General features: G+C 42.3%; 1 protein-coding gene across 1 annotated transcript in view; it reads right to left on the reverse strand.

Annotated features, from left to right (window-relative positions):
* Positions 1–27,637, reverse strand: part of LOC147700914 (killer cell lectin-like receptor subfamily B member 1B allele A) — a 382,529-nt gene that overhangs the window by 196,130 nt on the left and 158,762 nt on the right. Inside the window, exon 5 of the mRNA XM_086929771.1 lies at positions 3,627–3,733. Coding sequence (XP_086785897.1) covers positions 3,627–3,733 — 107 coding nt within the window. The remainder of the gene's footprint in view (positions 1–3,626; positions 3,734–27,637) is intronic.

The raw sequence follows: 27,637 nt of genomic DNA on the forward strand, positions 1-27,637 counted from the left end.
ATGGCGGACGGATTGCCCCCGCCGGGTCGGCGGTGGCTACCGCCAGCCGGCGGGAGCAATCCATCCGCCAGCCTAATCGGCCCCTAAGTTCCCAAGAGACCCCTTCCCCTTTGTGAATTTATGTGAAAATGTTTCTTGAGAGCCAGTAGTGGTCCCACGGACCATTGCCTACTCGTAAAAAATGAAACTGAAATGCTTAATTTTTGTTTTTGAAATGCATCCTGTTTTCCATTAAGAAAAACTGGCAGCATTTAAAAAAATAACATGTTTCTTTATTTAAAAGCAAACACAGACATGGTTGTCTTCTGTCCCCAGCAGGCCACCATCCCTCGGTTTTTAGCAATTCCCAATGGAATGCAAATTGCGACTTGCATCATGAATATTAATACGGTAGGTCAATTGTTACCCCATTGGGAATTGCTAAATGTGTAAGACACACGTTACGTAGGTGATTGCAATAGAACATCGCAAAAATTCGCTATTAAGAAATTGCAATTGGAAATGTCCGTATAGTTAACCCCAAATCTCATACATTCATCCTAATAGCAATTCATCATTAGCGTAACTAGGAAGAAGCATAATCCTCCAGTAGGCACGGTGCGGGTCACACTGAACTATCGACATCTCCATATCACATAAACCCATAAATTCCTGCCACCATGCTGCATGTCCGGCGGGTACTTCTGGAGTCGTTCTCAAGCAATTCCCAACCATGCAACTACAACTGTTAAGTAGTATACTCCCCTCAATATGGCTGGACTATTGTTTGAATCTGCCCTCCCACAGTATAGGAACATTGGTCAGGATGCCAAGATAAGTAAACCATTGATACAAATAGTTTTTAATATGCTGTTCGGAGACAACAATTTGGGTTGTATCGGCCGTCCTAATAAAACAGTGGAAACATTCCGATGTATGCCTGAACCTCCATTTGAGTAGACGAAGGGGAGTATAGTAGATATCATTTAGGAATTTAAAGTAATAAGCTTAAATACAGGAGATATTAAGCAAGTACTGTGACAGCATAATACTATGGTAAATGCCATTGAAGGAGACACCGACACCTAAGCGTCTTGACCACTTGTCAACAATGCTCTCAATGCAATCCCACTTATTGGAATTTTTTACTTCATAAATGTTGCCTATGACCCCTTTGACAGAAGCTCTGATGAAAACATTCAAAAATGCACTTTGCACCAAGTTGCAGTCATGGGATGAAAGCCAGTATAAGAAACTCCTAGGTTGCACATACCTAAATAAATCGTGTTTCGCCATTCAGTGCTCTTCCGCAGGTCTTCGAATAAGATGAGACTTCCATGTTGAAAGAGGTAACCAAGAGTTTCTAGGCGTAGGTTCCGCCAGCAGAATACATTGAGTGGGGTCAGTTATGTTTGCTGACCACACCCCACCTTCTGAAGATGGTGTAGTGAGAGACAGCTGTAAACAATTGACATGCAGCCCCCGGAAGTATATGGCTGATACTGTACACGCCAGGGGCTGTTCCAAAATGTGATGGTACATCGCATTATTAGTGTGGGGTCCGTGAGCACCCCTCAAAATATCGCAGACCTGGAACAGCACCATGTCAACCCGTAGGCTGCTTAACATTCACTACCACCACCTGCCAACATATAACTGCCACATATGCACCAACACTTGTGCCTAAGAAAAACTGCCTGATGTCCATTTCAGTAAAAATGCGCAAAAGAGTTGCAAGGGGCTTGTAAATCTGCCCCGACTGAATCCATTATAATGTAAATTGGATGGTAATTGCTTTTTGCAATTATCATACATAATGCTTGTAATTGGAAGGGCTGAGTCTCTCCGCCCAGCATTAGAAGCCGTTGCTAGTGAAGGTTCTATTTTATGAGAACCAACTTTACGTCAATTTTATTTTTTTCAAATGGGAATCCTTGCGCCAGGTGTGCAGATAGGCTAAACAATACTTGTAGCACTGATCGAGCTGGTCAACGTGAATACAATTAAGTGATTATTTACTGCTGAGGCAAACAATTCTCTACTGTTCATTGACTCTTGAGTATTTGAATATTTCAAGATGTCCCCTTGTGAATGTTCTTTTTAATCTATAGTTTTTTAGCCAATAATTTTGAAAAATGCTGAATTTTTAAGTGAACCATTTTGCAACTTGTTTTTCAAAACTTTCAAGGTGCTGGGTCTCTGACCAAGGAACTGTGAAGGGATTTATAGGGAGAACTGGACAGTAATTATGCTTTTCTTCTTGGTAGCAGAAGAGGAAAGTGCAGTACACTGGAAAAGCACAAGTGCCCCAGATCTTTTTCTCTGGCCACATAAGTTGTGGACATTAATGGTAAAAATATATCATATGGCGTGATGGGTGAACACAGGTAATTTGAACATGTATGGAAACCATTGATTCATTATTTAGAGGACGAGTCATCCAACCTGCCATTTCTATGCACACTGAGGACTCTGAGATTAAACTAGACACCAGAGGAGGCCGAACAAGGGAACACCTGAGACTAACTGTAAAAAAGCAGTAAGTCAATGTTAGTAGTGAACATAAATTACAAACTAGTGTGCATATCTAAGGTATTTGTAGGACAGCGAGTAGGCTCTATAAAGGAAAAGGGGGAATGGAAATTGGGGTAAACGTTATACAGTGTGATCAAATCTGTCTCTGCAACTGAAAATGTAAGAAAATAAATAAAATATTATAAAAAAATATATATCGTAGGAGAACCCACATTCAAAACCACTTTTAGCACATATAGGCTTGCTTGTTTCAATTGTTTTTTCAGGCCAGTGCGGGACAGGTCTTTCACCCCACCACTTTAAAAAGTCGCTAGCCACCACTGATTATATGGCAAACGATGTTAGTATCTTCATAACATTTACCAATAGTTATACAAGCCATGAAAACTTAGGGCCTTATTTACAAAAAATTGCAGCAGCGCGGCACCGCAAGCCCCTTGGCTGCACCATGCTCTAGGACTCACAAAACACATGGATGCGTCATTTACAACTATACAACACATCCCTGTGCTTTTCCTCTGCGCTCGCGTACAATCGTCTGCCATGCGCCACTCAGGCACCCTGTGCAGGAAGGAGTACCATCCTACACAAAAAAATAACAAAAAAATAAAAAGAGGTGTTTTCCTTTTTCTATGTGTTCTGCAGAACTTTGTAAATCTTAAAAAGCAGCAGAATACATGCGTGTTGCGTGGGAACACCCACAGCAACACCCGTCACACCCCTTTCACACAAAGTGTTACGTAAGAAGAGGCCATATTTACAAGGACAGGAAAAGCCATGCAGGGTGGCTTTACGTGCCCTTCTAAATATGGAGCAGGAGGTAGTGCCAGCGGTGCATCACTTGACTTACCAGTGGCGCAAGGAGCTTGTAAATAAGCCCTGTAGTTTACATTTTCTCAGTCTTGCTTTTTCCACGTACATGAACGGATTTTATTAATTAAAGTCATTATTTTGTTCAGATGAATGAAATCAGCCAATAAAATTATCAGTCAGCATTTAAAAATATCAGTTTCTAGTTGGCAGCCATAGCCAAAGTGTTGAGAGTAGGTGCAAAATTCGGCTTACACAAACTTACAGAACATTGACCTTGTAAGCAAACCAGTAACACTTACACGTTTCCATTCAGAGTAGATCCATTTACCCAGGTCCAATGTTTTCCAACATGTATGACGAAAAGGCCAATCCAAGCCTGGGTAGACAGTTCAGATCTAAGGTAAACCTGCACACAATAAACAAAAATATATCTTTGGTTTACTAATATTTCCCTTTGATGCAAATAATACCATGAAGCAATGTTTATACTACGTGGCACATTCATGATAATGCACTACATGAATCATGTAAGCAAACAGTCAAAAGAGCTGAGATACGCCCCACCCCGCGCTCCCTGCCCATCTAGTGCACAGCTGGAACCCAACCATGCATGGCTGACAATACTTCAAGAAGTATTCCCACTTAAGTAGTCGGCTTCTGATATCCAAATTATACCTATTTATTCAAATTATACATTCAATTCATCTTACCAATTACAAAGCTCGAGTGAATTTTGGGAAGGACCCATTCATTAATGTATTATTCTATACAATCAGATAGTCATACCTGAACTCTTGCTTTTGGTATTTATTTATTTATTTATTTCATTTATAAGGCGCACAGCTACCCAACAAAGGGTTTCCCGGCGCCACAGATCCCGATGTAATAAGCTATGGCATGCTAGATATTAAATAGCCAGGTTTTTATGGCCTTCCTGAATTTTACGTAGTTCAGCTCTGTTCTCAGTGTCGGTGGCATTAAGTTCCAGAGAGATGGTCCAAGAACTGAGAAGGACTTTCCACCCATGCGCGCCAGTTTGAATTTTGGAATTACAAAATGATTTGCCGTGGAGGACCGCAGAGTCCTGGTGGGGCGGTAGGGACACACCAGGTTCTGCAGATATTTAGGGGCCGTGTTAGTAGAAATGCTATGCATAAAACATAAGGTTTTGAATTTGACTCTGTTCTCAACCTTTAACCAATGAAGTTTCCTGATATATTTGGTGGTAGGTGTAGAGAATGGAATTTTACATAACAGTCGTGCTGCTGCATTCTGTACAGTCTGTAGTCTGCGGACAGTGGCCTTATTTGCCCCCAGGTACAAAACATTACCGTAGTCGAGCCTTGATGTCAGTAAAGCATTGACTACGGTTTTTTTAGAATTTTCCGGTAGCATCCAGCATATCTTTTTTAGCCACTTTAAGATGGCAAAAGAAGTGGCAGCGGTTTTTATCGCTTGTTGGTGGAGGTTGAGCGAGTCATCAATAATGACTCCCAAATTGCGGGCATTTGTGACCGGTATGGGGGGAGTACCCATTTCAGAGGGCCAGTGCTGGGGGTCCCATAACTCTTTGTTTTTTCCCAACAGGATTAACTCAGTTTTTCCGCCGTTTAATTTTAAAAAATTTCTATTCATCCAAATCAAGATATTTCTGAGTACAAGTTGCAAAGCGGAGGGAGTGCTTGCATCCGCTGATGAGAGAGAAAAGAGCAAATGAGAATCATCCGCGTATGAGAACATCAAAAGTCCTGTTTCCTCCACTAATTTAGCTAAAGGGCTCATGTAAATATTAAAGAGTAACGGGCTCAAGATTGAGCCCTGAGGGACTCCATGTTTGAATGACTTGATGTCTGAACTAGCGGTTTGTGAAAAGATTTGAAATGTTCAATCTTTTAATAGTGATTTAATCCAATCGAGAGCCCTACCTCGAATGCCTATGGAGTAGAGTGTCTGGGCAAGGATAGCGTGTGAAACGGTATCAAATGCCGCGCTAAGGTCAAGCAGCACAAGTGCTACCGTTTCACCCTGGTCCACCATGCGGCGAATGTTTTCAGTAACGCCCAACAGAGTGGTCTCCGTGGAGAATCCTGAACGGAAACCAGATTGATGAGAGGGGAGTAGGTCATGAGTAGAAATAAAATCAGTAAGGCATCGATGCACATGCTTTTCCAGTATTTTAGCAAAGGTGGGCAACAAAGATATGGGACGAAAATTAGATGGCAAATTGGGGTCAGCTCCAGCTTTCTTCAGGAGTGGGTGGATCATAGCATGTTTCCATTCGCTAGGTACGGTTGCTTCCAGTAGCGATGAATTCAAAAGATCTGTAATTATTGAAACGACATTGCTACTGAGTGACTTTAGGATTGTGCATGGCAGTGGGTCTTTCGGTGAGCCTGATTTAATAGTTTTGAGCAGACTCTGGACCGTGTCAGGATTTAACAAGGGCCATTCTTCCAGTGTAACAACCGCCACCTCCACTGAGGTGAGACCCTCTAACGTGCTGGTATCCCCAATGGGAGTAGGAGGTATCCCATTGGATGTAGCTGGTATTACTGGGGGAGTTTTGGTGGGGTCTTGATTTATATCTGAGTGAATTAAGTCAACTTTATTAATGAAATAGGCGGCCAGAAGATCACATTGCGTTTTGTTAAGATCTGGTGGGGATTGTGATGTATTTGAACCAGCCAACTCCCTTACCAAATTAAAAAGTGTTTTTTGATTGCTCCAGTGTATTTGTGATTTTAGTGCTGACATATTCAGATCTTGCTATACTACACAATTTTTGGTATTTTGTGAGTTGGATTTTATATTTGTACTTATCTTCAGGGGAATAATATCTCCTCCATAGCCTTTCCAGATTTTTACATCTAGTTTTTTCATTTTTTAGTGTGTCATTAAACCAGGGAGCTGGGCATCGGTGAGGGTTTTGTTTTAATTTGGTTATAGGCAAAATGTGATCGATGGCTGCTAAGAGCCAGCTCTGAACTGAGGTCGAAAGCTGCTGAACTGTGGGCTTAGTCCTTGGGTCGTGATTTTCTAGGAAAGCATTAAGACTCTCCATGTCTACTTGCTTCCATTTTCTAATGCACTTATTTGGTGCTTGGATGTAATCTTTATTAATTATTTCATCCTGAAGTGTGAATTTGACCATGTAGTGGTCTGACCAGGGCAAGGGCAAGGCAGGGTGCATATTGATATTATTGAGATTTGAGAGTATGGGGTCTAACAGATGGCCTGCACGATGTGTTGGTCCTGAATTTTTTAATATCAAGTTAAGAGAGGCTAGGTCCCAATCAGACTTTTAGCCAGGGAACAGTTATCATCCTCTAGATGTAAATTAATATCCCCTAGGATGGTGAAGTTGGCAGTTTTCATCGCCAGTGGGCCAATAAGATCTAAGAGATTGGTCAACCATTTGGACGCCGAACCTGGTGGTCGATAGACCAAAAGTCCTGAGAGGGTGAAATTAGGGGCCAATGAAAGTTTGAAAGTTGGTAGGTCCTGATCAAGAGTATATCACATCTACATACTGCACAAAGTAACCTACATTGGAGTAAACAAGAGAGTAAACAAAAGAGCTTGTTGACTGTGGGGCCCATTCCACCTTAGTCACTAAGGGCCTGATTCATTTGTTGACGTAGAGGGAACTCCCCACCAACATACTGGTCTATGTGCCCTGTAAAGATGGGGTGGCACCTTAAGTTTGGCTACCAAAGTGGCTACTCCATCTCCATCTCCATCATAGCCAAACTTCTCTGGTGGTCCAACAGCATAAAGGCCGTCAGAGAATTGGCTATATGTTCATGTACCCAATTAAGTTGTGTGGGCATTTAGGCGTTTTTTTTTTACTGTCCATCACCACCAGGTGAACCTTGGTGGAGAGGGACAGTAAAAATGAAATAATGCACCCCCCCCCCTCATCATGGGAGATGACTTCGATGGTGAGGGGGGATTATGTTTTTTATTCTGGCAGTCATTTCTAAATCTGTCAGATAGAACTTCCTCCAGGGCAGCAAAGTAATTTGCTCCACCACCCTGGCGGAACAATAAGCCATTCACCCGTATATAAACCAAGCCATAAGGGGCTGGTGACTAGTTGTTCTGCCAGGGCAACGGAAAATATTACTCTGTCGCCCTGGTGGAGGGACAGCTTGCCAGATTTATAAATGACTGCCAAGTTGGCAGTCATTTATAAAGCATTGTCGGGAACGGTTGCCACAGCTGTTCCTGTCAATGAATTTCTCCGTTTGGTACAGGGCTCCGTCAACTTGATGGAGGCCTGCACAAACCAGTTTTCTTTCTTTAACTTCAAAGAAAATTCCAAAACGGGATTTTCTTTTTGAAAATAATAAAGACAATGCTCCCCTCCCCATTGGAGCCATCTGCCATGGCGAGGGGAGAATTATCTTGGTGGTATAGAGACTCAGTACTCATTTTGTCTGTGGTAGTGTCTTTTCACATTTTTCTCCAACCCATTGAAGGACACATCAGTGGGGGCAAAGTTTCAGCCAACTTCAGCCAATGACTGGTTTTACTATGAGTTATCGAATGTTACTCTTTCACAGCAAGCCTATCTACACACAAAGTAGTTTGCTTATGTGCCAGGGAGTATACAGTAAAATGTGTTTTTTGAGACACAAAACAATTTTTTCCTTAAATCAAGGTTTTTGTTTTTTAGATTGATGAAAAACCGTCTGTTTCCTGAAATATAATGTTTGGCAAAAAAACAATGACAAAACAAAAGAAGAATTGCCCAAAAACTGGCGGACAATGCCAGACCTATTGGTTTTGCCAATGCCTGTTTTACTGGTTATACCCAAACAGGATAGATCTGTATTTTACTTACAAGTTTTCAGTGAACAGTTTCCCCTTTGTAAAAAAACATTATTTTCAAGCCAGCTACAACAAAATAAAAATGTATATAAAACATGTGTAATGTTTAACAGGCATAGTTTTATAGGGGAACATCCTTTACAACGCAACTTTTACCACGCAGTGCCTTTACAATGCAACTTTTACAACGCAAACCATTGCAACGCATTGCGCTGGGGGGCGCTCTAGGATAGGGAATAAGTTTAATTTACTATCCAACACCTTCCCTAGTGTCCACGGGGACTGGAGTTGGAATAGTAAATTAAACTTTTCACTATCCAGCACCCCAAAGCGCTATGCGTTGTAAAGGTTTTCGTTGTAAAAACCGCGCTGTAAAGGCATGCGTGGTAAAAGCATGCGTTGTAATGTCATACATCCAAATGGCAATATTGGACTACATTTCATTCATTACAGGGTTACTCATTGTGTATTTTAAATATGATCATGTATATTCACAAACAGCACTTTGTAGTATGTTTAGTAGTACTACAGTAGTTCTATACATGTACCACAAAATACTATTTACAAACATACATGCGGAGACCTTTGTCTCTCCTATCTTTTCAATGAGCAGATCTCCACCCAATTGATGAGATCTCTGCACACATACACCTACATTTCTGTAGTAAATAAAGGAGGGATGGGGCAGCGGCTGGAAAATGGGGAATACTTACTGCTAAACTGGAGGGATTTGGGGCTAAAGAGGTGTTTAGGAAGGGACAAACACCCAGCCAAAAAAGAGTAACACCATTGCTATTGACATACTGTACTTCTAAAGATACTACTGCAAAAAATGTCTTTAAGCACTCGTAACTGTGCTCACATTCAGACCAGTAGTAGGTCAAGCACCACACATGACCAACCACTGGAACTGCAACACCCTTCTATTGAAAATAATGGAGGAATGGGCTTAATATTAAACCACATAGGAAATAATGTTAAAATAAATTAACTTAGTTCAACTTTAAAGAAAAAAAGAAAAAATATATATACAAGATATATCATTAATAAATGTGATCAACATATACATTTTAGTAATTTTAAATACATAATTAACAAAAATAAGCTTAATACTCTAGTTGGGATATTTTCTTCTAAAATATTTTTAAATAAATATTGACAATATTTAAAAATATTTCCATTCATTCATTTATAATACACTTTTATGATAATAGTGTAGTAACTTTTTTCCTATTGTTCTATGTTAAAAAAAATATACACCTATTTTACATTAATATTTAAAATGTAAATATTTTTACGCAATTATTTTTAAACTGTTTCACTTTCCTTCTGGAGCTCTGACCCCAGTGGCAGATTGCTCCATCTCCTTGTGGAAGATTACTAGTAGTAACTGTACACTTGTACATTTTGCTCCACCCCCTGATTTGGTGAGTCTACACTTTGGAGTAAATTTACAATAGGTATTGGACATTGACTCATGGATAATGCCCTATAACCCCTTTGTGATTTTATTGCTGGAAACTCATTTCCCCTTGACAAAACTAAATAAGTTTAAGATATTTAACCCATGGAAGGGTTTTAAGTGTTTTTTTCCCACAGGGGCAGCGCATAAAGGTGTGGCAATTTTAACTGCAGAACATTTACCTATACAGACACACAGGGCCGGACTGAGAACGCATACCAGCCCTGGCAATTGAGTTGGACCGGCAGTGGGGGTCGATGGGGAAGTGGTTGGGGGTGGTCTGGACTGCGCATGAAATACACTACAGCTTCTTTTGTTACAGGGGCATACTTGGCGACAGGACAAAGAGGATCGATGGTGCTGGGTTAATTGTGCTGTTCCCCTATCTGTGTCATACTTTTAAATGTTTATATCCCGACAGACCATAACCCGAAGCCATTCTTCTTACTTTTTTCAATCACTTATACTAACCACTAGTCAGATAATTATAGATGATTCTTTCAATTTTTTGCAAAAAAACAGCTGTAGATACAAAACTATAAGACAGAAACAACTTAAACCAAGGCTAGCCAGAAGAAATAAGTCCACATAAGAAAGATTTTTTTTACCACCACTACTGTGAATTTGATTGTATAATCATTTTATCAAATAGTTTTTGGGATCAGATGGCTTTGGACTTACAAATAAAAGGGTTTAACTGATCTCAGACCCCTAAGGGTTGGGTTATCAAAAAAACATACTTAGAGACTAAAAGCTGGGTGGAAGAGACAACAGAAGATATTTCTTAGTTTTCTTTAAGGAATCTAGGCATTGCTTCCCAAGAAATGGTCTGGGGTGCATTAACAGTTTCTTTCTGTGCATTAATAATATTCTAAATATTCTAGGAAAACTGCAATAATCATTAACCTAATTAACCTAAAGGGTACCTGGGTATCGAGTTCACAAATAGGTTTGAAGACCTTTATTAATTAAATTATAAAGCATTAATAATTCAAATAAAATCAGTATTGCAAAATGGAAGCCATTAGCATTTATGATCCTTGGCAGAGTAGCTTTGATTAAAATGGCCCTATTGCCAATGTTCAATGTGTCTTGTTTGCAACTTTCTTTAGGAAACGAGGGGCATATTAACTAGAACCTTGTTAAAATTATCGCCATTTTGGCAGCAGGAAACTGTCGCTAAAACGGCGATAATCGGCTTGTTAATATGCGTTATAGAATTCCAATAGAATCACAGGTTAGATGTGCAGGATATCTGACCTGGACTTCTATTGGAATTCTATGACGCATATTAGCAGGCCCATCATTTTAAGGAGGTTCTTGCTAATGAGCCCCTAGATTCTTTTGTTTCCTAATTTTCATGGGTCGATTCTATTTCTAGACTTGCACTTAGCACTTTGGAAGCACATATTAGGGATGGACAGCTAGCACTGCCAAATTTTAAAATCTATTATTTTGCTTAGTTTTCAGAAAACATATCCAGATTTAGAGTAAAACAACAAGTTGCGTTCTACTACGCCAGTGAAATGGTTGAAATCATATTGACTCAAAATAATATAAAATAAAAATGTTACACCTAAAAAAATCACCTAAAAGGTACAATAGAAGGTAATAAACTGGTTTCTGGTTTTAAAGATTTTTGGATGTTGTTAGTTAATATGTCGACCTGTCTTGAAGAACTCACTTTTAAAAACCATGACACTGGGGCGTGGCCACAGTGCCGAGGTGACAAGGCGGACCCAGCGTGAGCTCCGTGGAACTCTTCCTTTATTTCAGAGTGCTTAATCCGGCTCCCAGGGGCGTTATACGTCGGCATAGTCTTTCCGAGGATGCGGTGAGTTGGAAGACCGCTTCTCGGACAACGCTACTCCTTTGCTGCACCGATATTCATTCTCCAATTCGTCCTGTGAGAGACGCGAGCGGCCGCCATTTTAGGTCGCTGCACTCGCGTCTCGTTTTCCAGTCAAACTATGCCGTTTTCTGACGCTTTCTTTGCAGACCTAATTTACATGCTTGCTGCCTCTGTTTTTCAGTCTCAGTAAAGCATTCTATTGCTGCAATGTTTCATTCACCGTCTTTTGGCACTTGCTAATATATTTTAGCTGCTTTTGAATCTCTGCATTTTTTTCCTCTGCCTCAGCATATACTTTTTTCTCCTGCAATGTACTGTAATTTGAGGAAATTGAGCAGTTCTTTTATCAAATGATGCTGCCTCTTATTTTCTGAGGAAAAATAATTGTAGTTCAGCTGTTATCTCATTGCTTTTTGGACGTCCATTTCAGTCTCAAGTTCAAATGCATGCTGCACCCATTTTTTAGCCTCAGTAATACAATTCTATTAATGCAATGAGTGAATTCACCTCCTTTCGGCACTTCCTAGTGAATTTGGACTACTTTTGACTCCACGCATGTTTTCCTCTGCCTCAGTATATATTTTGCTCTCATGCAATGCCCAGCATTCTGAAGAAATTGAGCAGCCCCTTCGTCAAAAAATGCTGCCCTTTCATTTCTGAGGATAATTACTTGTGGTTTTTAAGCTTTTTGGAGGACTTTTTCATTATCAATCTGATTTACAATACTCATAACGGACATTATACCTACACTAATTTTGGAGTTTTCTGCTGCAATTGTTGCATATTCTCTTCTTTTACTCCTTCTGGAGTTTTCCGGTATAATCTACAATGGCTAATGAGCCTCACATCGCCAGATACTCAATATCTGGGACAAAACCAAAAAGACATAAAAATGACCCGCCTTCTCCCATTCATTCTTCTCAGAATCCCGTTCTAGATTCAATATTGTATGAAGTCCGTGGTCTTCAACCATTTATGTCCACAGCAAATAAAAAGTTAAAACAGATTGAGGAGCGATGGATTGTTATGGAAGGTAAAGTTCTGGAACTGGAAGAACGTATTAGCGATCTGCAAGACGTTTCATCAAAGATGCCTCTACTGAAACAGGAAATTCATAAGCTAAAAATCCACGCTGAGGACCTTGAAAACCGAAATTGCAGAAATAATTTATGCCTATATGGACTTCCGGAAAACATTGAAGGTGCAGACATGGTATTGTATCTTCAGAAATTCCTTCCAGAACTTCTAGGTCTTAAAATGTCAGCAAGTCTCCTCAATATACAAAGAGCTCATCGACTAGGACGTCTAAATCCTAATGCTACCAAACCACGTGGAATCATCATGCCTTTTCTAGAATTTACTGAGCTGATGCATGTGCTGAAGGCTGTAAGACTTAAACATCGTCTCATTTGGTCTGGCCATAATCTGTTTATTTCCCAGGATATCTCTAATGCAACGAGTGCTCGTCGAAAATAATTTCTTGCTTTATGTCCTCAAATGAGACACCTCAACATCCAACATGGAATCCTCCATCCTTGTCTTTGCAAGATTACTCATGGTGGTCAATCACGCTCTTTTGACGACCCGGAAAACCTTAAACTCTATCTTCAGAATTTCTCATCTAATGGGATGGATACCAATACTTGTTTTTTCTGTTTTTTAAGAATACTGCTTTGCATCCATAATATATCTTCTTTTAATGTGCGCACTCCTTCTCTTCATAAAGCTCTATCTTCCTTTTTTCCCCTGTTTACTTATTGCTGAGGTCCGTGCTCTCTGGTGCCACTATACTCCTCTCTCTTCGTCTCCTCTCTTTGTTACAGTTCTGGCTGTTATGCCTTGATCTGTTCTATCTATTTGTTTCTATGTGTTTCTTTCTTCTGCTTCTTCTCTTTTCTCTCTCCCTCTTTCTGCTTCTTCTATTTTCTTTTTTTCTCTCTTCCTTGTCTCTGTACCATTTTTTTTCTTGGTTTCTCTATATCTGCGTTGCTCTGATAACTATGTTCAACTTGTTGCTTGTGTATATTAGTACTGTGTGTTTTTTGTAGTGTTTTCCATATATGAATCTCATTTGTGGTGTTTTATCTCTTGTAGCTGTATTCCTGACGTGTCTCAACTCCATTCTTGTATTACCCTCCTATCCCTCCATTATGTGTAAGTTTGTCACATGGAACGTTCGTGGTCTTGGGAATCCTGTAAAAAGACAAAAGTTATTATCTCATTTAACCAAGCTTGACTCTAAGGTCTCTTTTCTTCAAGAAATTCATTGTACTGAAGCAGAGTCACTTAAGTTGAAAAGGCATTGGGTGGGTCACGTTGTTTATTCTCCTGCATCTAGCAAAAAAGTGGGTGTCGCGATATTGTTTCATAAGTTGTTATCTGTACAAATTTTGTCTACACAAAATGATGATGATGGACGCTGGCTAATGGCAAAGGTTGTTATACAAAACAAGACTCTAGTCTTGCTAAATATCTATGGCCCTGTTAAACCAGACCCTAAGTTTTGGAATGACATTAAAATTCTACTTTCTTCCATAGACTGCCCTAATGTTATTGTTGCTGGTGATTTTAACCACTGGCTTGACCCTTTTTCTGATAGACTATCTAAATGTAAATTTAACCCTGATAAACCTCACAAAGCATTTCCGTTGGCCATTGCCTCTCTTTCATTATATGATGTTTGGAAGACATGTAACCCTGACTCACTTGAATATACTTTTTTTTAATGTGCATCAAACTCGTTCTAGAATTGATTATATTTTGGTTAGTAAATCCATGATACCTTCCATTCAAACTTCAAAAATTTGATCCATTTTTATTTCTGACCATTCACCCATTCATGCTGTACTAGACCTTTCATTTACCTCCCTTCAATTTAGTCGCTGGAAACTTAATAACTTTTTATTATCTGATACTGTATACATCAACGAAGCCATTACTTTTATTAATGAATTTTTTAACTTCAATAATCCACTGGACACTTCTGTTTCTAATAATTGGGATGCCTTCAAGGCCTCTTTTCGTGTCTTTACTATTTCATATGTCTCGAATAAAAAGAATGTCACGCGGAAAAAATATACTGACCAATTACAACATGTTAAATTATTGGAACATACGTATTTTAATTCTAAATCACTTTCCACTCTTCATGAATTGATTAAGGCCAAATCTGAACTCAACAAATTGGCAACAATTGAAGCGTGTAATATTCTTCTTAAAATTAAATCCAAATATCATGGTGGTCAAAATAAAGCGGGTAAGATGTTAGCCAATTATTTGAAAATTAAATCTGAACGTAAAAATATTGGTCCCATCCTAAATGAATCTACTAAAACAATGGTGTCGTCGGATGAAGATATTGCCGAAGTTTTTCATGAATATTATCGATCTCTTTATTTTGATGACACGTTTCCCACTAATCAAAATTTAGATACCTTTTTCTCGTGCCTTCACTCTCCCCCTTCTCTTCCTGATGAATTTAATGCATTAGAAAGAGAGGTCACGACTCAAGAGATAACTAACGCTATTGAATCTTTAAAAAAATCAAAAGCTCCAGGTCCTGATGTTCTCTCTGTTGAATTTTACACCACCTTTACCTCCATTTTTGTTCCTAAACTTATTTCACTTTTTATTTCCTTTATTGCAGATGCAAAGGCGTCCGGCTCTTTTATGGATGCCTTAATTGTTATAATTCCTAAACCAGATAAAGACATTGTAAAATTTTTCACCCTATATCTTTAATAATTTATGATTATAAAATATTTGGCAAGATTCTTGCATCCTGACTTTAAACCATTATTCCTTTATTGATTAAAACTGACCAAGTTGGGTTTCTGAAGGGTAGGTTAGCATCAGATAATGCCTGAATGTTTGCAAATATTATTTCATATGGTAAAAATTACAAATCTCCTTTTGCAGCAATTTCTTTGGATGCCGAAAAGGCCTTTGATCGTATCAATTGGCAATTTATGTTTAGAACTCATGCCCTCGAGCTAGTATTTTTGTTAAGAATCATTTTTCCAAATTTTTTTCTTTATCCAGAGGTACACGACAGGGCTGCCGTCTTTCCACTTTATTATTTGTTTTATGCCTTGAACCTTTCCTGGAGCGTATCCGTGTTAATTCACATATTTCTGGCTTTACATATAACTCCATAGAAACCAAAAGATCTGCATAGGCAGATGATATATTATTTTAAAATTTGAACCCCATTGACTTCTTCCCGCCCTTTATGGATGAGGTTCGACTATATTCCAGTATTTCTGGTTATAAACAAAACCTTTCAAAGACAGAAGTATTACCTTTAAACTCCATATGTTACCACTTTATGTTTAATGATAATAATTTTGCTTGGTGTCCCACAAAAATTAAATATCATGGTATTTAGTTTTCTGCCTCTTGGTTCACCACAATTAGACACACGTTTAGTGCGTTACTTACTAAAATCCAATCACTCCTTCTCACTTGGTCTCCCCTATATCTTTCCTGGTGGGGTAGGTTGCATACTATTAAAATGATGATTGTGCCTCTTGTTCTCTACAAATTATCTATGTTGCCTATTCGGATTCCCATCTCCTAATTTTCTCAAATGAACTCCACTTTTTATGGAACAAGAAACATCCATGAATTGCTCTTACCAAACGTATTCGTCCTAAGACTGAGGGTGGTGTACGCTTTCCAAACTTTAAAGCTTATCACTCGGCTTTTTTGATTAACTCCTTGCGTGCTGATGACGAGCTCAGCTCATCATGCAGCACGGTGGCCGTGTGCTGGTGACGAGCTGAGCTCGTCATGGCCTCCGCGGAACGCCCACGCGGGGATAAATACTCCGCTGTGCTGGGCGTTCCATTGAGCGGGCGTGGCCATGACGAGCTCAGCTCGTCATCAGCACACAGCCACCGTGATGCATGACGAGCCGAGCTCATCATCCGCACCGCGACGACGCGTGCGGGCTCCCTCCCCACGCGCCGCGGGGGAATTAGCCCCGCGGCGATGGGGTTAAGCAATCATTTGCTTTATCCTATGATTTTGCTGATATCCCTATACCCAGATGGATTGTTTTTGAACGCTCCTTACTAAAAGACTTTTCTTTTCAGAATGTAATTTTTATGTCCAACAGTACTTTCATGTTCAATAATCCTATTTTAAAATATTCCCAGAGTCTATTATACAATACATTTTCTAACGGTTTAACTCCATTTCAATGTTTTTTATCCTCCACAATATGGTATAACAAATTTCTTAAATATAAAGGTAAATCATTCTATTACAAATGCTGGAAGGAGAAGGGAATAATTTTTGTGCACCATTATTTCACCAAAATTCTGTTATTCCTTTTCATGTCCTACAAGTACAATATCAATTACCTGATTGTTGCATCAATGAATATACCATAATTTCAAATGCCTTAAAATCACAATTAGCTACTTTTGACCTTCCAGCTGATACACCATCTCTTACCCCGCCCACTCCTTTATATATTTTATTTCAAACACACAGACCTAAAGCTGCTCTTGTATATATGGCTGAGATACCCGCCACCCCCTCTCAACACAATCCCCAAGAATGGAAATACGGAAACGGTTCTGAACTTTTGGAAGGCGGGAGGGAGTTACCCTCCCGGCCGTATTTATTAAATATGAAACAAAATTAAAACATTAAAATAACAGTTTCATATCATGTACAATTTCATTTCCACATTACGATGTTCTTGGCTGACCTTAACACATCTCTAATACAAAGGTTCTCCTAGCCGATACTAAACATCCTGCAAATGCATTTTCTCAAAATTGAAATTGTACATCCTAACATTACGGGCCAACGGCAAGGTCGTAACCGGTGTCAGATCCCTAAACCAGAACTCCCCCCTCACTTGTGAGGGGCGGTCGCACAGAGGACTGCACCTTTGTGCCTATTTCCAATTTCCCTTGTCTTGACGGGGGCCCCATGTTAACTCGGCGCCATCTTAGTGGTCGTCCGAGGACTCGTGTGAGGTGTCTAGAAGGTAGCGTAGACCCCCCTCCCACCCCACACAACTTACCACATCTGCCGTCGCAGATGTCCTGGCCCCGGGAAATTCCCAGGAGGGGCCCGTAGCCCCTCCTCCCGAGGGAGGGGCCTTGGCCGCCTTCCCTTTCGGCGTCCCATCCTTAGAGGGGACCGCCTCCCCGTTGAGGGGCCAATGGCCGCCTCCCCCCGGGCGCTCCCATCCATAATGGGTGACGCCCCACCTCTAGGGATCTTCCAATTACTGCTCACCGATCATGACCTTACCGCCCGACCAAAATAAATACGACAATCTAAGACTAAAGAGGAGAAAAGACAATTATACTTAAGCAATTCAAAGTATAAACTCTACAGAACATCACTGTTCAACTCTGGTGCAATTACTTTGTTGAATAAAACATGCTGAAAAAGAAAAATATCAACTTTATTGCATACCAAATTACCAACTTTATTCACAACAACCTGTAAGAAAAACAATACCACGTCACATGACTTTATTCAAAACAACTCGCTGTCCTCAGGGGCTGGTGGGTGGGTCAAAATTGGCTCTTCGTTCCGTCTCGAGCTCACGTGCAACGGGGAGGTGCAGCTTCAGAGCACAGGAACAAGAGGATGCTTTCTTGGCTTGTCGCTCCTTTTATCCTTCTTCGGGCGGGCTTGGACCCACCTCCAATCCGCCTCCGGGGCGTGGCTAGCGGCTTCAGTGTCTAGGACAACCCACTCTTGGGCGGGAAAAGGCGCGCCCCAGCTACGCCGCTTCGGGCATACCAGCCGAGACTCGCCTCCCGCCCAAGATGGCTTCCCGGGGGGATCGGGGTACTCCACCATACGTTCGGGGGGACCGAGTGGTCGCCCCTTTCCATATGGCTGAGATACCCGCCACCCCCTCTCAACACAATCCCCAAGAATGGGAATACGGAAACGGTTCTGAACTTTTGGAAGGCGGGAGGGAGTTACCCTCCCGGCCGTATTTATTAAATATGAAACAAAATTAAAACATTAAAATAACAGTTTCATATCATGTACAATTTCATTTCCACATTACAATGTTCTTGGCTGACCTTAACACATCTCTAATACAAAGGTTCTCCTAGCCGATACTAAACATCCTGCAAATGCATTTTCTCAAAATTGAAATTGTACATCCTAACATTACGGGCCAACGGCAAGGTCGTAACCGGTGTCAGATCCCTAAACCAGAACTCCCCCCTCACTTGTGAGGGGCGGTCGCACAGAGGACTGCACCTTTGTGCCTATTTCCAATTTCCCTTGTCTTGACGGGGGCCCCATGTTAACTCGGCGCCATCTTAGTGGTCGTCCGAGGACTCGTGTGAGGTGTCTAGAAGGTAGCGTAGACCCCCCTCCCACCCCACTAAACTTACCACATCTGCCGTCGCAGATGTCCCGGCCCCGGGAAATTCCCAGGAGGGGCCCGTAGCCCCTCCTCCCCAGGGAGGGGCCTTGGCCGCCTTCCCTTTCGGCGTCCCATCCTTAGAGGGGACCGCCTCCCCGTTGAGGGGCCAATGGCCGCCTCCCCCCGGGCGCTCCCATCCATAATGGGTGACGCCCCACCTCTAGGGATCTTCCAATTACTGCTCACCGATCATGACCTTACCGCCACAGGCCGGATAGTTGACCGGCTATCCGGACCCCCCACAAAAACTCCTACTTAAAGGTCATGGCTGCAAACTCTTTAACCAGGCTACGAGGTCTCCTATGAGTAAAGAATTCCCCACCCGGGACAAATGGACCCCATCTTCTAGATACATATGGTCCCCCCTGATACATCCATGAGGAATCGAATGCAATGTACTTGTACGAAACAGTCTACCAAGCTTGTTATTCACTTTCTTCACCGAATGATTTATAGCAGACACAGAATTAGCCCTTCGCCACACCTTCCGTGGAATCATATGGGACCATGCAATCGTGCACCCCGGAACCCTTCTCGCCAACCAACTTACAGTGGATAGCATCAACTCGAGAAGTACTCGTCGACCAGTGGTCACCAAATCATTGCCCCCAAGATGCACTATGATTATAGATGGCGGTGACCTTGTCCGCCCTAACAAACCCTCCATAAAAGTTTGAAACTGGTCAATACAGAGCCCGCCCCTTCCGTAGAAGGTCACCCTGTACCCGTATTCCCCAGCCATGTGAATCATGTCACCTGCTTTGAATACGTCCGCGGCACGCCTCACGTATGAGTGGCCCACGACCCACACCACTCTCTCCTCAGCCGGTGGTCTTTGACCGCTGGTTCCCAGGTGTCGGGTCGACTGCACAGTCCGCCCCGCCTCGTAAGCTTGCGAAACTGTAAACCAAACAAAAACAAGAAGCGTGAGTGCATGATATCAGCTTCACAACATGTGCAACCGCACATACCTTTTGTAACAATTCGAGGACCAACGCCCCAACTGTTTCACTTTTTCCACACTCAGACCCCTGGCTGTAGCCTCTGGAGCAGCCCCTATCCGGAAGGAATGGGTCCCAAACTCGCACGGGTTCAAGCCCGCGGCTGTAATTGCCATTGCAAGCACCCGCTGGAACTGAATCCTAGTCAGTGGGGTGGCGTCGGCGTGCCTCAGCAAGGTTCCCCCCCATGATGCCGCCCTTTGCGCCAAATACTCCTCAACGCATGCAACCGGGCACATGGGAGATCCGGGAATCCGCTGGACTACTACACTGTCCCCGATCGCTCCCTGATCGGTCTTGGACCTGGCAAACAAGACTACCATAGTCTCCCCCTTAATTTGTATGTGCTCTCGGCACAGACCTCCCCCCGTATCCTGCTTGTTCCTTGCTACCAGTTCGCTTACCCGCATAGCCCCATGGAATGCTAATGCAAAAGCGGCCCGGAATAGCACTGTCTCTGATTGAGATGAACATGTTGCAGGGAGTACGGACAGTAACAGGGCCAACCTTTCCAGACCTATCGGGTGCCTTTCATCCACTCTGCGACCCTCAAGGCGTTGCCACCCACGCAGCGCTTTCTGTACCACAAAAGACGCTGTGGGGTCCTGGATACCATGAGCCCGTGCCATGAAAGAAATGGCGGCCCGGTGCCTATGGGCCGTAGCTACTGATTTGCCTGCCTGATGTAACGAACAAAAATTTCAGGACATACTCTTCTTGGCCCCAAAGCTCCCCCCTAGCAGAACCCAAAAAGGACCAATAGGAACGGAACGCCCCTTCGTATGCCTTCCTTGTCCTGGGTGCTAGACTCTCTCCCACGAGGTCTTGTAGTCCGGGGCACCGAGAGACCAGAGAGCTTCGGGAAATGGTGCCGCCACCGGGTCCGCTGTGGGCAGAAAACCCCAGAAGGCCTGCATACATGAACGAGAAAGCGCATCAGCTGCCTGATTCAGCACCCCTGGCACATGTCTTGCCCTAAAATGGACGTTTAGTCTCATACATAGCAGGACAATTTCCTTAAGCAATCTCAAAATCCATTTGCATCGTGCTGCCTGACTATTGATACACTCAACCACGGTCATGTTATCAGACCAGAACACCACAGAGTGATCACGAAACCCCTCAGGCCATGTTTTCAAGGCCACCAGAATAGGGAACAATTCGAGAAACCCAATGTTACCTGTAAGCCCACTCTCATGCCACCATGACGGCCATGTTCGGGCTGACCAGTGATTACCAAATATGGCGCCAAAGCCCATACTCCCTGCCGAGTCTGTCCACAACCCCAGCTCCTCGGAGGACACCGCCGGTTTGTTCCACACGAACGACCGTTGAAATCCGCCAGCAATGCCAACCATATGCGCATGTCCTGGCGAACCTCTGCCGAGAGCCTTGTGCGGTGGTGCCCCTCTTTAAGGCCGACCATGGCTTGTGCAATCGAGCGGGAAAAAGGGCGAGCCATTGGTATCACTCTAAGGGCAAAATTCAGCTGACCCACAGTCTGTTGCAATTGATGCAAATTTACCTTTGTCTCGCTAATACATGTTTCCAGCGAGGCCTTGAATTTTATTACCTTTTCCTTGGGCAACCGGAAGCACCCCTCTTCGGAATCGAGCTCTATTCCAAGAAACTCGAGCGAAGTAGATGGCCCCACCGTCTTACCTGGTGCCAATGGCACGCCAAAATGTCTCATGAGATCACAAAATTCATTCAGAGCCTGTGCACATTCCGAGTCCCCGGCTGCCCCCAGGAACAGAAAATCGTCAAGATAGTGCATAACATGCGTAAACCCCGTTATTCTTGTGAACGCCCATTGAAGAAAACGACTGAATTTCTCAAAATACGCACAAGATATGGAGCAACCCATTGGCATACATTTATCCATGTAATAGCGTCCCTGAAACATGAAACCAAGGAGACGCTGATCATCTGGGTGTACCGGGAGCAACCGGAACGCTGACTCGATGTCTGATTTGGCCATCAGCGCTCCGGGCCCCAGGCGATTCAACATGGCGACAGCCTCATCAAAAGATGCGTATCGCACTGAACAAACTCCCGGGTCAATCGCATCGTTCACCGAGAGACCCCTCGGAGCGGACAAGTTATGTATCAACCTGAATTCCCCTGGGTCCTTCTTGGGGACCACTCCCAGAGGCGAGCAAACAAAATTAGCAACCGGCGGCATGTCGTATGGTCCGGCGACCCGACCCCGGGTCACCACTTTCCCAATCTTTGCTTGTACCACCGCCGTATTCTGCAGAACCGACAGTTGGTTCCTACATTGTGATTCACCCTGAAAATCCCCCGCCGGGATGCGGAAACCATACGAAAACCCATTTCGCAACACCCCAGCGGAGCTATGATCCGGGTATTCGTTGAGCCAAGGAATCATTGCCATGGTATCGACGGGAGTCGGAAGAGGCGCCCCTCGGACTATTTCAGACCTGTTTGGCACCCCCTCTACTTCCCGTGTCACCCGTTTTGGCTCTGCACATGGTCTCGGGATGCGAGGACTGCCCGCAACCTGTACATTCATGCCTAAACTTGCATGACCCCTGGGGCCTTGTACATTTGCCTCTGTTAAAACTCCAGCATGCCCCTTTTTTACCTGAGTTGCCATTAGTCCTTGAGTGCTGATCATTGCCTGATCCCGCCCGAAAGGGCGCCCCAGACGAGTGGCGGGAAAAGTCGCCCCCGTTCCCCCCCAACGATGGCGACTTCGCCATGCCTGATTTCTCCATTTTTTGCCAGGAAATGGAGTCGAAACAATCCCACGTCAGAGATGTGTCGAACTCCTTGGACTTACGAAATATGTTATCGTAACAAAACCATTGATTGCCATCATATGTCTGAGAAAATTCCATAATACGTGTCTGATACACTGGTAGTTCCGCCAACATTTCGGGCCTTCGTTCCCCCATAATTGCAATGAACATTCCAAACGCTCTGCCCCAATTACCTATCGTTTCATCAACTCTGAAAGCGGCCATCTTGGCGCGCCAAACACTAGGGTGCAGAAACTCCTTTTGATTTTTTACATGCTCAATCTCATAATGATCGGTTAGTAAGGAAAACATGTTTATATATTTATCAGCCCATATCCTTTCTTTGACTTCCATCGGGATATGCTGAACAACTTTTTCCCTTCTTGAAGGTACCGATCCCTCCCCCACCATCGGCAATAGCTGCTTACCTGAACCGGTAGCCGTGACCGTAGTCGCTGCCGAACTCACGCCCGCTACTGGTTGTTCCACGGGAGCCTGAGGGGAAACAAGAGGACATGGTGCCTTCGCAGCATCTTTTGATTGCCGCAACTGCTTCATTACTGCCCTGGCATCATCAGCCGTGGCCCCCCCGTTATCTTTGCCCAACCACGCTGCCAACTGTGCAGCCAGTTCGGGAGGCATATCCTCTCCGTTCACGGGAGTGACTACAACCGGGATTGGTTGCCCCTCGTTCGGGACCGGGGTCGGGGCCTCGATCGGTGTGTCCGGGTGCGCCGGGGGAGTCTCGGGAACTGGGGCCTCCCCCCCCGACGCTCCCTTCCTGGCCCTTCTACCTCTCCCGTTAGGGACCACTCCCGGCAATGCTGGTCCGACGACTCGCTTGGGTCCCCCCGCACCATTCATTGCCGCCATCTGCTTCTTCATCTCGGCCATGTCTTTCACCAGCATGCGAAGCATCTGATCAGTACCGACCCTCTTTCCGACCTTCTTGCCCGGCATCATCCACGTATGATACTCGAGGTCCTAGGGAAAGAAACTCCGACTCACTGAAAGAATAAACACAAAATTAAATCCTTCAAAATTGGCTCTTCGTTCCGTCTCGAGCTCACGTGCAACGGGGAGGTGCAGCTTCAGAGCACAGGAACAAGAGGATGCTTTCTTGGCTTGTCGCTCCTTTTATCCTTCTTCGGGCGGGCGTGGACCCACCTCCAATCCGCCTCCGGGGCGTGGCTAGCGGCTTCAGTGTCTAGGACAACCCACTCTTGGGCGGGAAAAGGCGCGCCCCGGCTACACCGCTTCGGGCATACCAGCCGAGACTCGCCTCCCGCCCAAGATGGCTTCCCGGGGGGATCGGGGTACTCCACCATACGTTCGGGGGGACCGAGTGGTCGCCCCTTTCCATAAGTTATTGTTATCAAATGTTACTGAGAGACCTAAATCCCCTATTGAAACTGCGTGGGAGCTGCTACACGTATAACCCAATCTTTGTATTTTATTTACAGTAGAGCTATTATCACTCCTGTTTGTATTTTTAAGTTTTCCCCATCCTCTTCTCCATTATGCTGGTCTTGTACTAATGATACTGGCACATTGAGACATCAACTTTATGATTGTTCGAATGTATTAACCTTTTGGAAATCTGTTTGGACTATTTGCATGAACATTTTTAAATGTGATCTTACATTATCGTTACAAAATATTTTTCTAGGTTCTTCTTCACCTGATGTTGATGACTTGCCTCCTGTTTCCATGTTATTTGACCTTTTTATTGCATTAGCCTTCAAAGTTATTTCATCCTCCTGGAAAGATAATTCTGAAATATCTTCATTAACTTGGTGGAATTTTATTTGTGATGAGCATAGAATTGCTAATGTTTCCTCCATTTCTCTCTCTCAGAAAATGACATCTGATCTTCTTTGGCTACCTTTTACAACATATCTCTCTACACATACTCCCTTACACTAGTTATTTTCTTCTTTTCTTTTTATTATTCTCTTACACAATTTTAGATCCTTCTTCCTCTTTTTTTTCTTTTCCATCTCTCTCCTTTTTCTCTTTCTTTTTCTCCCTTTTTTCTCTCCAATGTTATGCTCATATTACACCACTATGTTATTTGCTTACATATATTTTGTAATATGCTTTATATATTTATGATTGTTTTTCCCTTTTGTTCTTATTTTCTCTTTTGTCTCATTAAACAAAAAAAAAACATGAGACTATGGATCATGCAATGATAAAAAGATGGAAATCAAATGGATTTTATAGAACAACCAACTTCCTGGAAGGGGCTAACTTGGGTTGAAATGAAGGGAGTTATTAGAATACATAGGCACTTACTTCATAGGTCTTATAATGTAAACTGTTCCTCCCTTAAAGAACTACACTGATCAATTATATCAGTTCAAAAGGAATTCGTTCATAATTTCTTTGAAAATGTCTCTTTAAGGAAAGCACAGAGATGGAACCAATATCTTAAGAGAGTTAAACAAAATAATCTATCTCAGAAAATATTTAATAAGTGGAAGAAACAAGAAGATATTGTTCTATCAACTTAGATTTGGGGATAAATCAATAAGCTAAATATTTCTGATCCCAGGGGGCATAACTTTCATAAAATTCAGTTTTATTCAAAATGGCTCATAAACTAATTATTTTAACACATTTGATTTATCGATTTTCCCAAAATGTTTTTGATTTGACTCCCTGGACACACCCAAATGGTTAATTGTCAAGCGTTCTCCTTCAAGGACGGAACAAACCTTCCTAACACAACTCAATGAAATGACTTCAAAGTAATCCTGTTTGATGCAATGATTTCAAATCAACTTATTCTTCTTTATGTTATTTTCCTTTTTTGAAACTTCATCTGTAGCATGATGTATTCACATGATTACACAATTGCATTCTTGTCTGAAGCAATTAAACATTCTTGCTCTCAGGTACCCCAATGCATTGGGGTCCCAAGCCCTTCATCAGGGGGTGTTTCCTAAAGGGAAAAAATACCTCTAAGCAATCCAAAAGCTGGAATTCCTTATATATATATATATATTCAATATATATATATATATATATATATATATATATATATATATATATATATATATATATATATATATATATATATATATATATATATATATATATATATATATATATATATATATATATATATATATATATATATATATATATATATATATATATATATATATATAAAGTTGGAGTACCACAGTGATTCAATGGCGCGGAAAGCGAGAAGAAGCTTTAAACCGACGTTAAACCAAGGAGTGCACAGAGACCAAGAGAATGCTTTACGTGTCATTAAATCAAATTAATGTTGTACACAAATGTAAATGTAGTTGAGCTTATATAGCGCACAGCTACACGCAGTGGGTTTCCCGGCGCTTGCTTAGGGAACCCGTCCTGATATTCCCCTGTGTGATAGCCCCAGCAGGATATCCACAAGGTGAAAGTCAGGCATCCCGCCACGAGGGGCCGTTGTGGAGATTAAGCAAGCTATTGCCCAGAGTCGCAGAGTGTGAACCCGTGAGTCAAGGAGGCACCGGATCAAGTCCGTGGAATTTTTAGCCCAAGACCCGCCGAGGCAGGGAATTGAACCCTGGTCCAGGACCGATCTCAGCTTCCGGGTCTGCCGCCTCTAACCCCTGAGCCACACTTCTCCACATAAATTCTGCAAATAAATGTGCAATGGATAGCTAATAGCAGATGAGTGTCATTGTGTTCAAAGAAAGCGCCCCATCATTTGAGTCCAGTGCCAACAGTGCGGACAGCGAAATCGCAAATGTTCAAGTGTACAGAAGGTTAATTTCAAGGTGCCAAAGGTAAAATGCGAGCGCTCGTATAAAAGTGCACGTAAAGTCCGACCCATGTCAAATCCTCCTTATCTCCTTCTCATACCGACACACCTGTGAGGTGAAACTGGAACGGGAATCCCAGCTGTGATCCCAAATGGTTTCATGTCACATACCATTGTTCACAATTAAATAACATTTGCAACTTTATATTTCAGTATCTTGATTTCTCAAAATATGATGACCCTCTTGCTGGTATATCATCCAATGCAGATTCCAAAAACGGATGCTATATACCCCATTAATTCCATCTTTTGTAGATTGCATAGCTAAAATGAATAGAGTTCGAGACAAGATGAAGTATATGCCAAATGTGTCAGCGCAAGTTTAAAATTCTCAAAAGATATTAAGGAATGAATAGACGCATAGTGATATATAAGCCCGGTAGTAACATCAACATTTGAATTTTATGATTTTTACGACTTTAAGCTGCACAATAATGATAACCTTGTTCAGTATTTCGGTATGTAAATCAAATATGCAGAAGTAGATTGTTGTGTTAGAATTGGTCATTTCATGTTTTGTTATAAACCACTAACGATAGGACTCTATCACTATGTATTTTTTATCCGGATTATAAGCCTTTGTTTTAAAAATATAAAAAGGAAATGGTGAATATACAAAAGTGGTAAAGTTACTCTGAAGTGTTAGAGTACATTTACACATAAGTAAATACACACATGTAAGTTTAGCTTTGTGAATAATGCCCTAAATATGTATTATTTTTACATCAAAACAATGGTGCAGGCCTTATCCACATCTTTGTGGGGGGAGGCAGTGCAGTACCTCGCCTCAGTATGGCACGTTTTCCCCATTCATGATTATGTAGTGCATGATCAAAACTGGATATTATAGAAAACTATTCTGTAGATATGAAATATATCATTTTCTGTTCATAAATTTTATGCAAATTGTCTCGATTTGTTTCTTACTTTGGGAAATTTAATTTTAACTACCTCTTTTACCACGCTGGCTTCTCGCAGTAGCTGCACTCTTCACATCACTTGGATACACTGCTCGGGGCAAGGAAGGGACTTTGGGTGCCATCTTGGGTGAGGAGGATCCAGCGAGGTCGCTGGCTAGTGGCTAGTGAATCACCTGGCTGACACCCCGGGGCTCCTATAAAAGTCCACACTAAGGCGCA

This window comes from Lissotriton vulgaris, chromosome 7 (genome assembly GCF_964263255.1).
Source record: "Lissotriton vulgaris chromosome 7, aLisVul1.2, whole genome shotgun sequence".
Taxonomy (NCBI): domain Eukaryota; kingdom Metazoa; phylum Chordata; class Amphibia; order Caudata; family Salamandridae; genus Lissotriton; species Lissotriton vulgaris.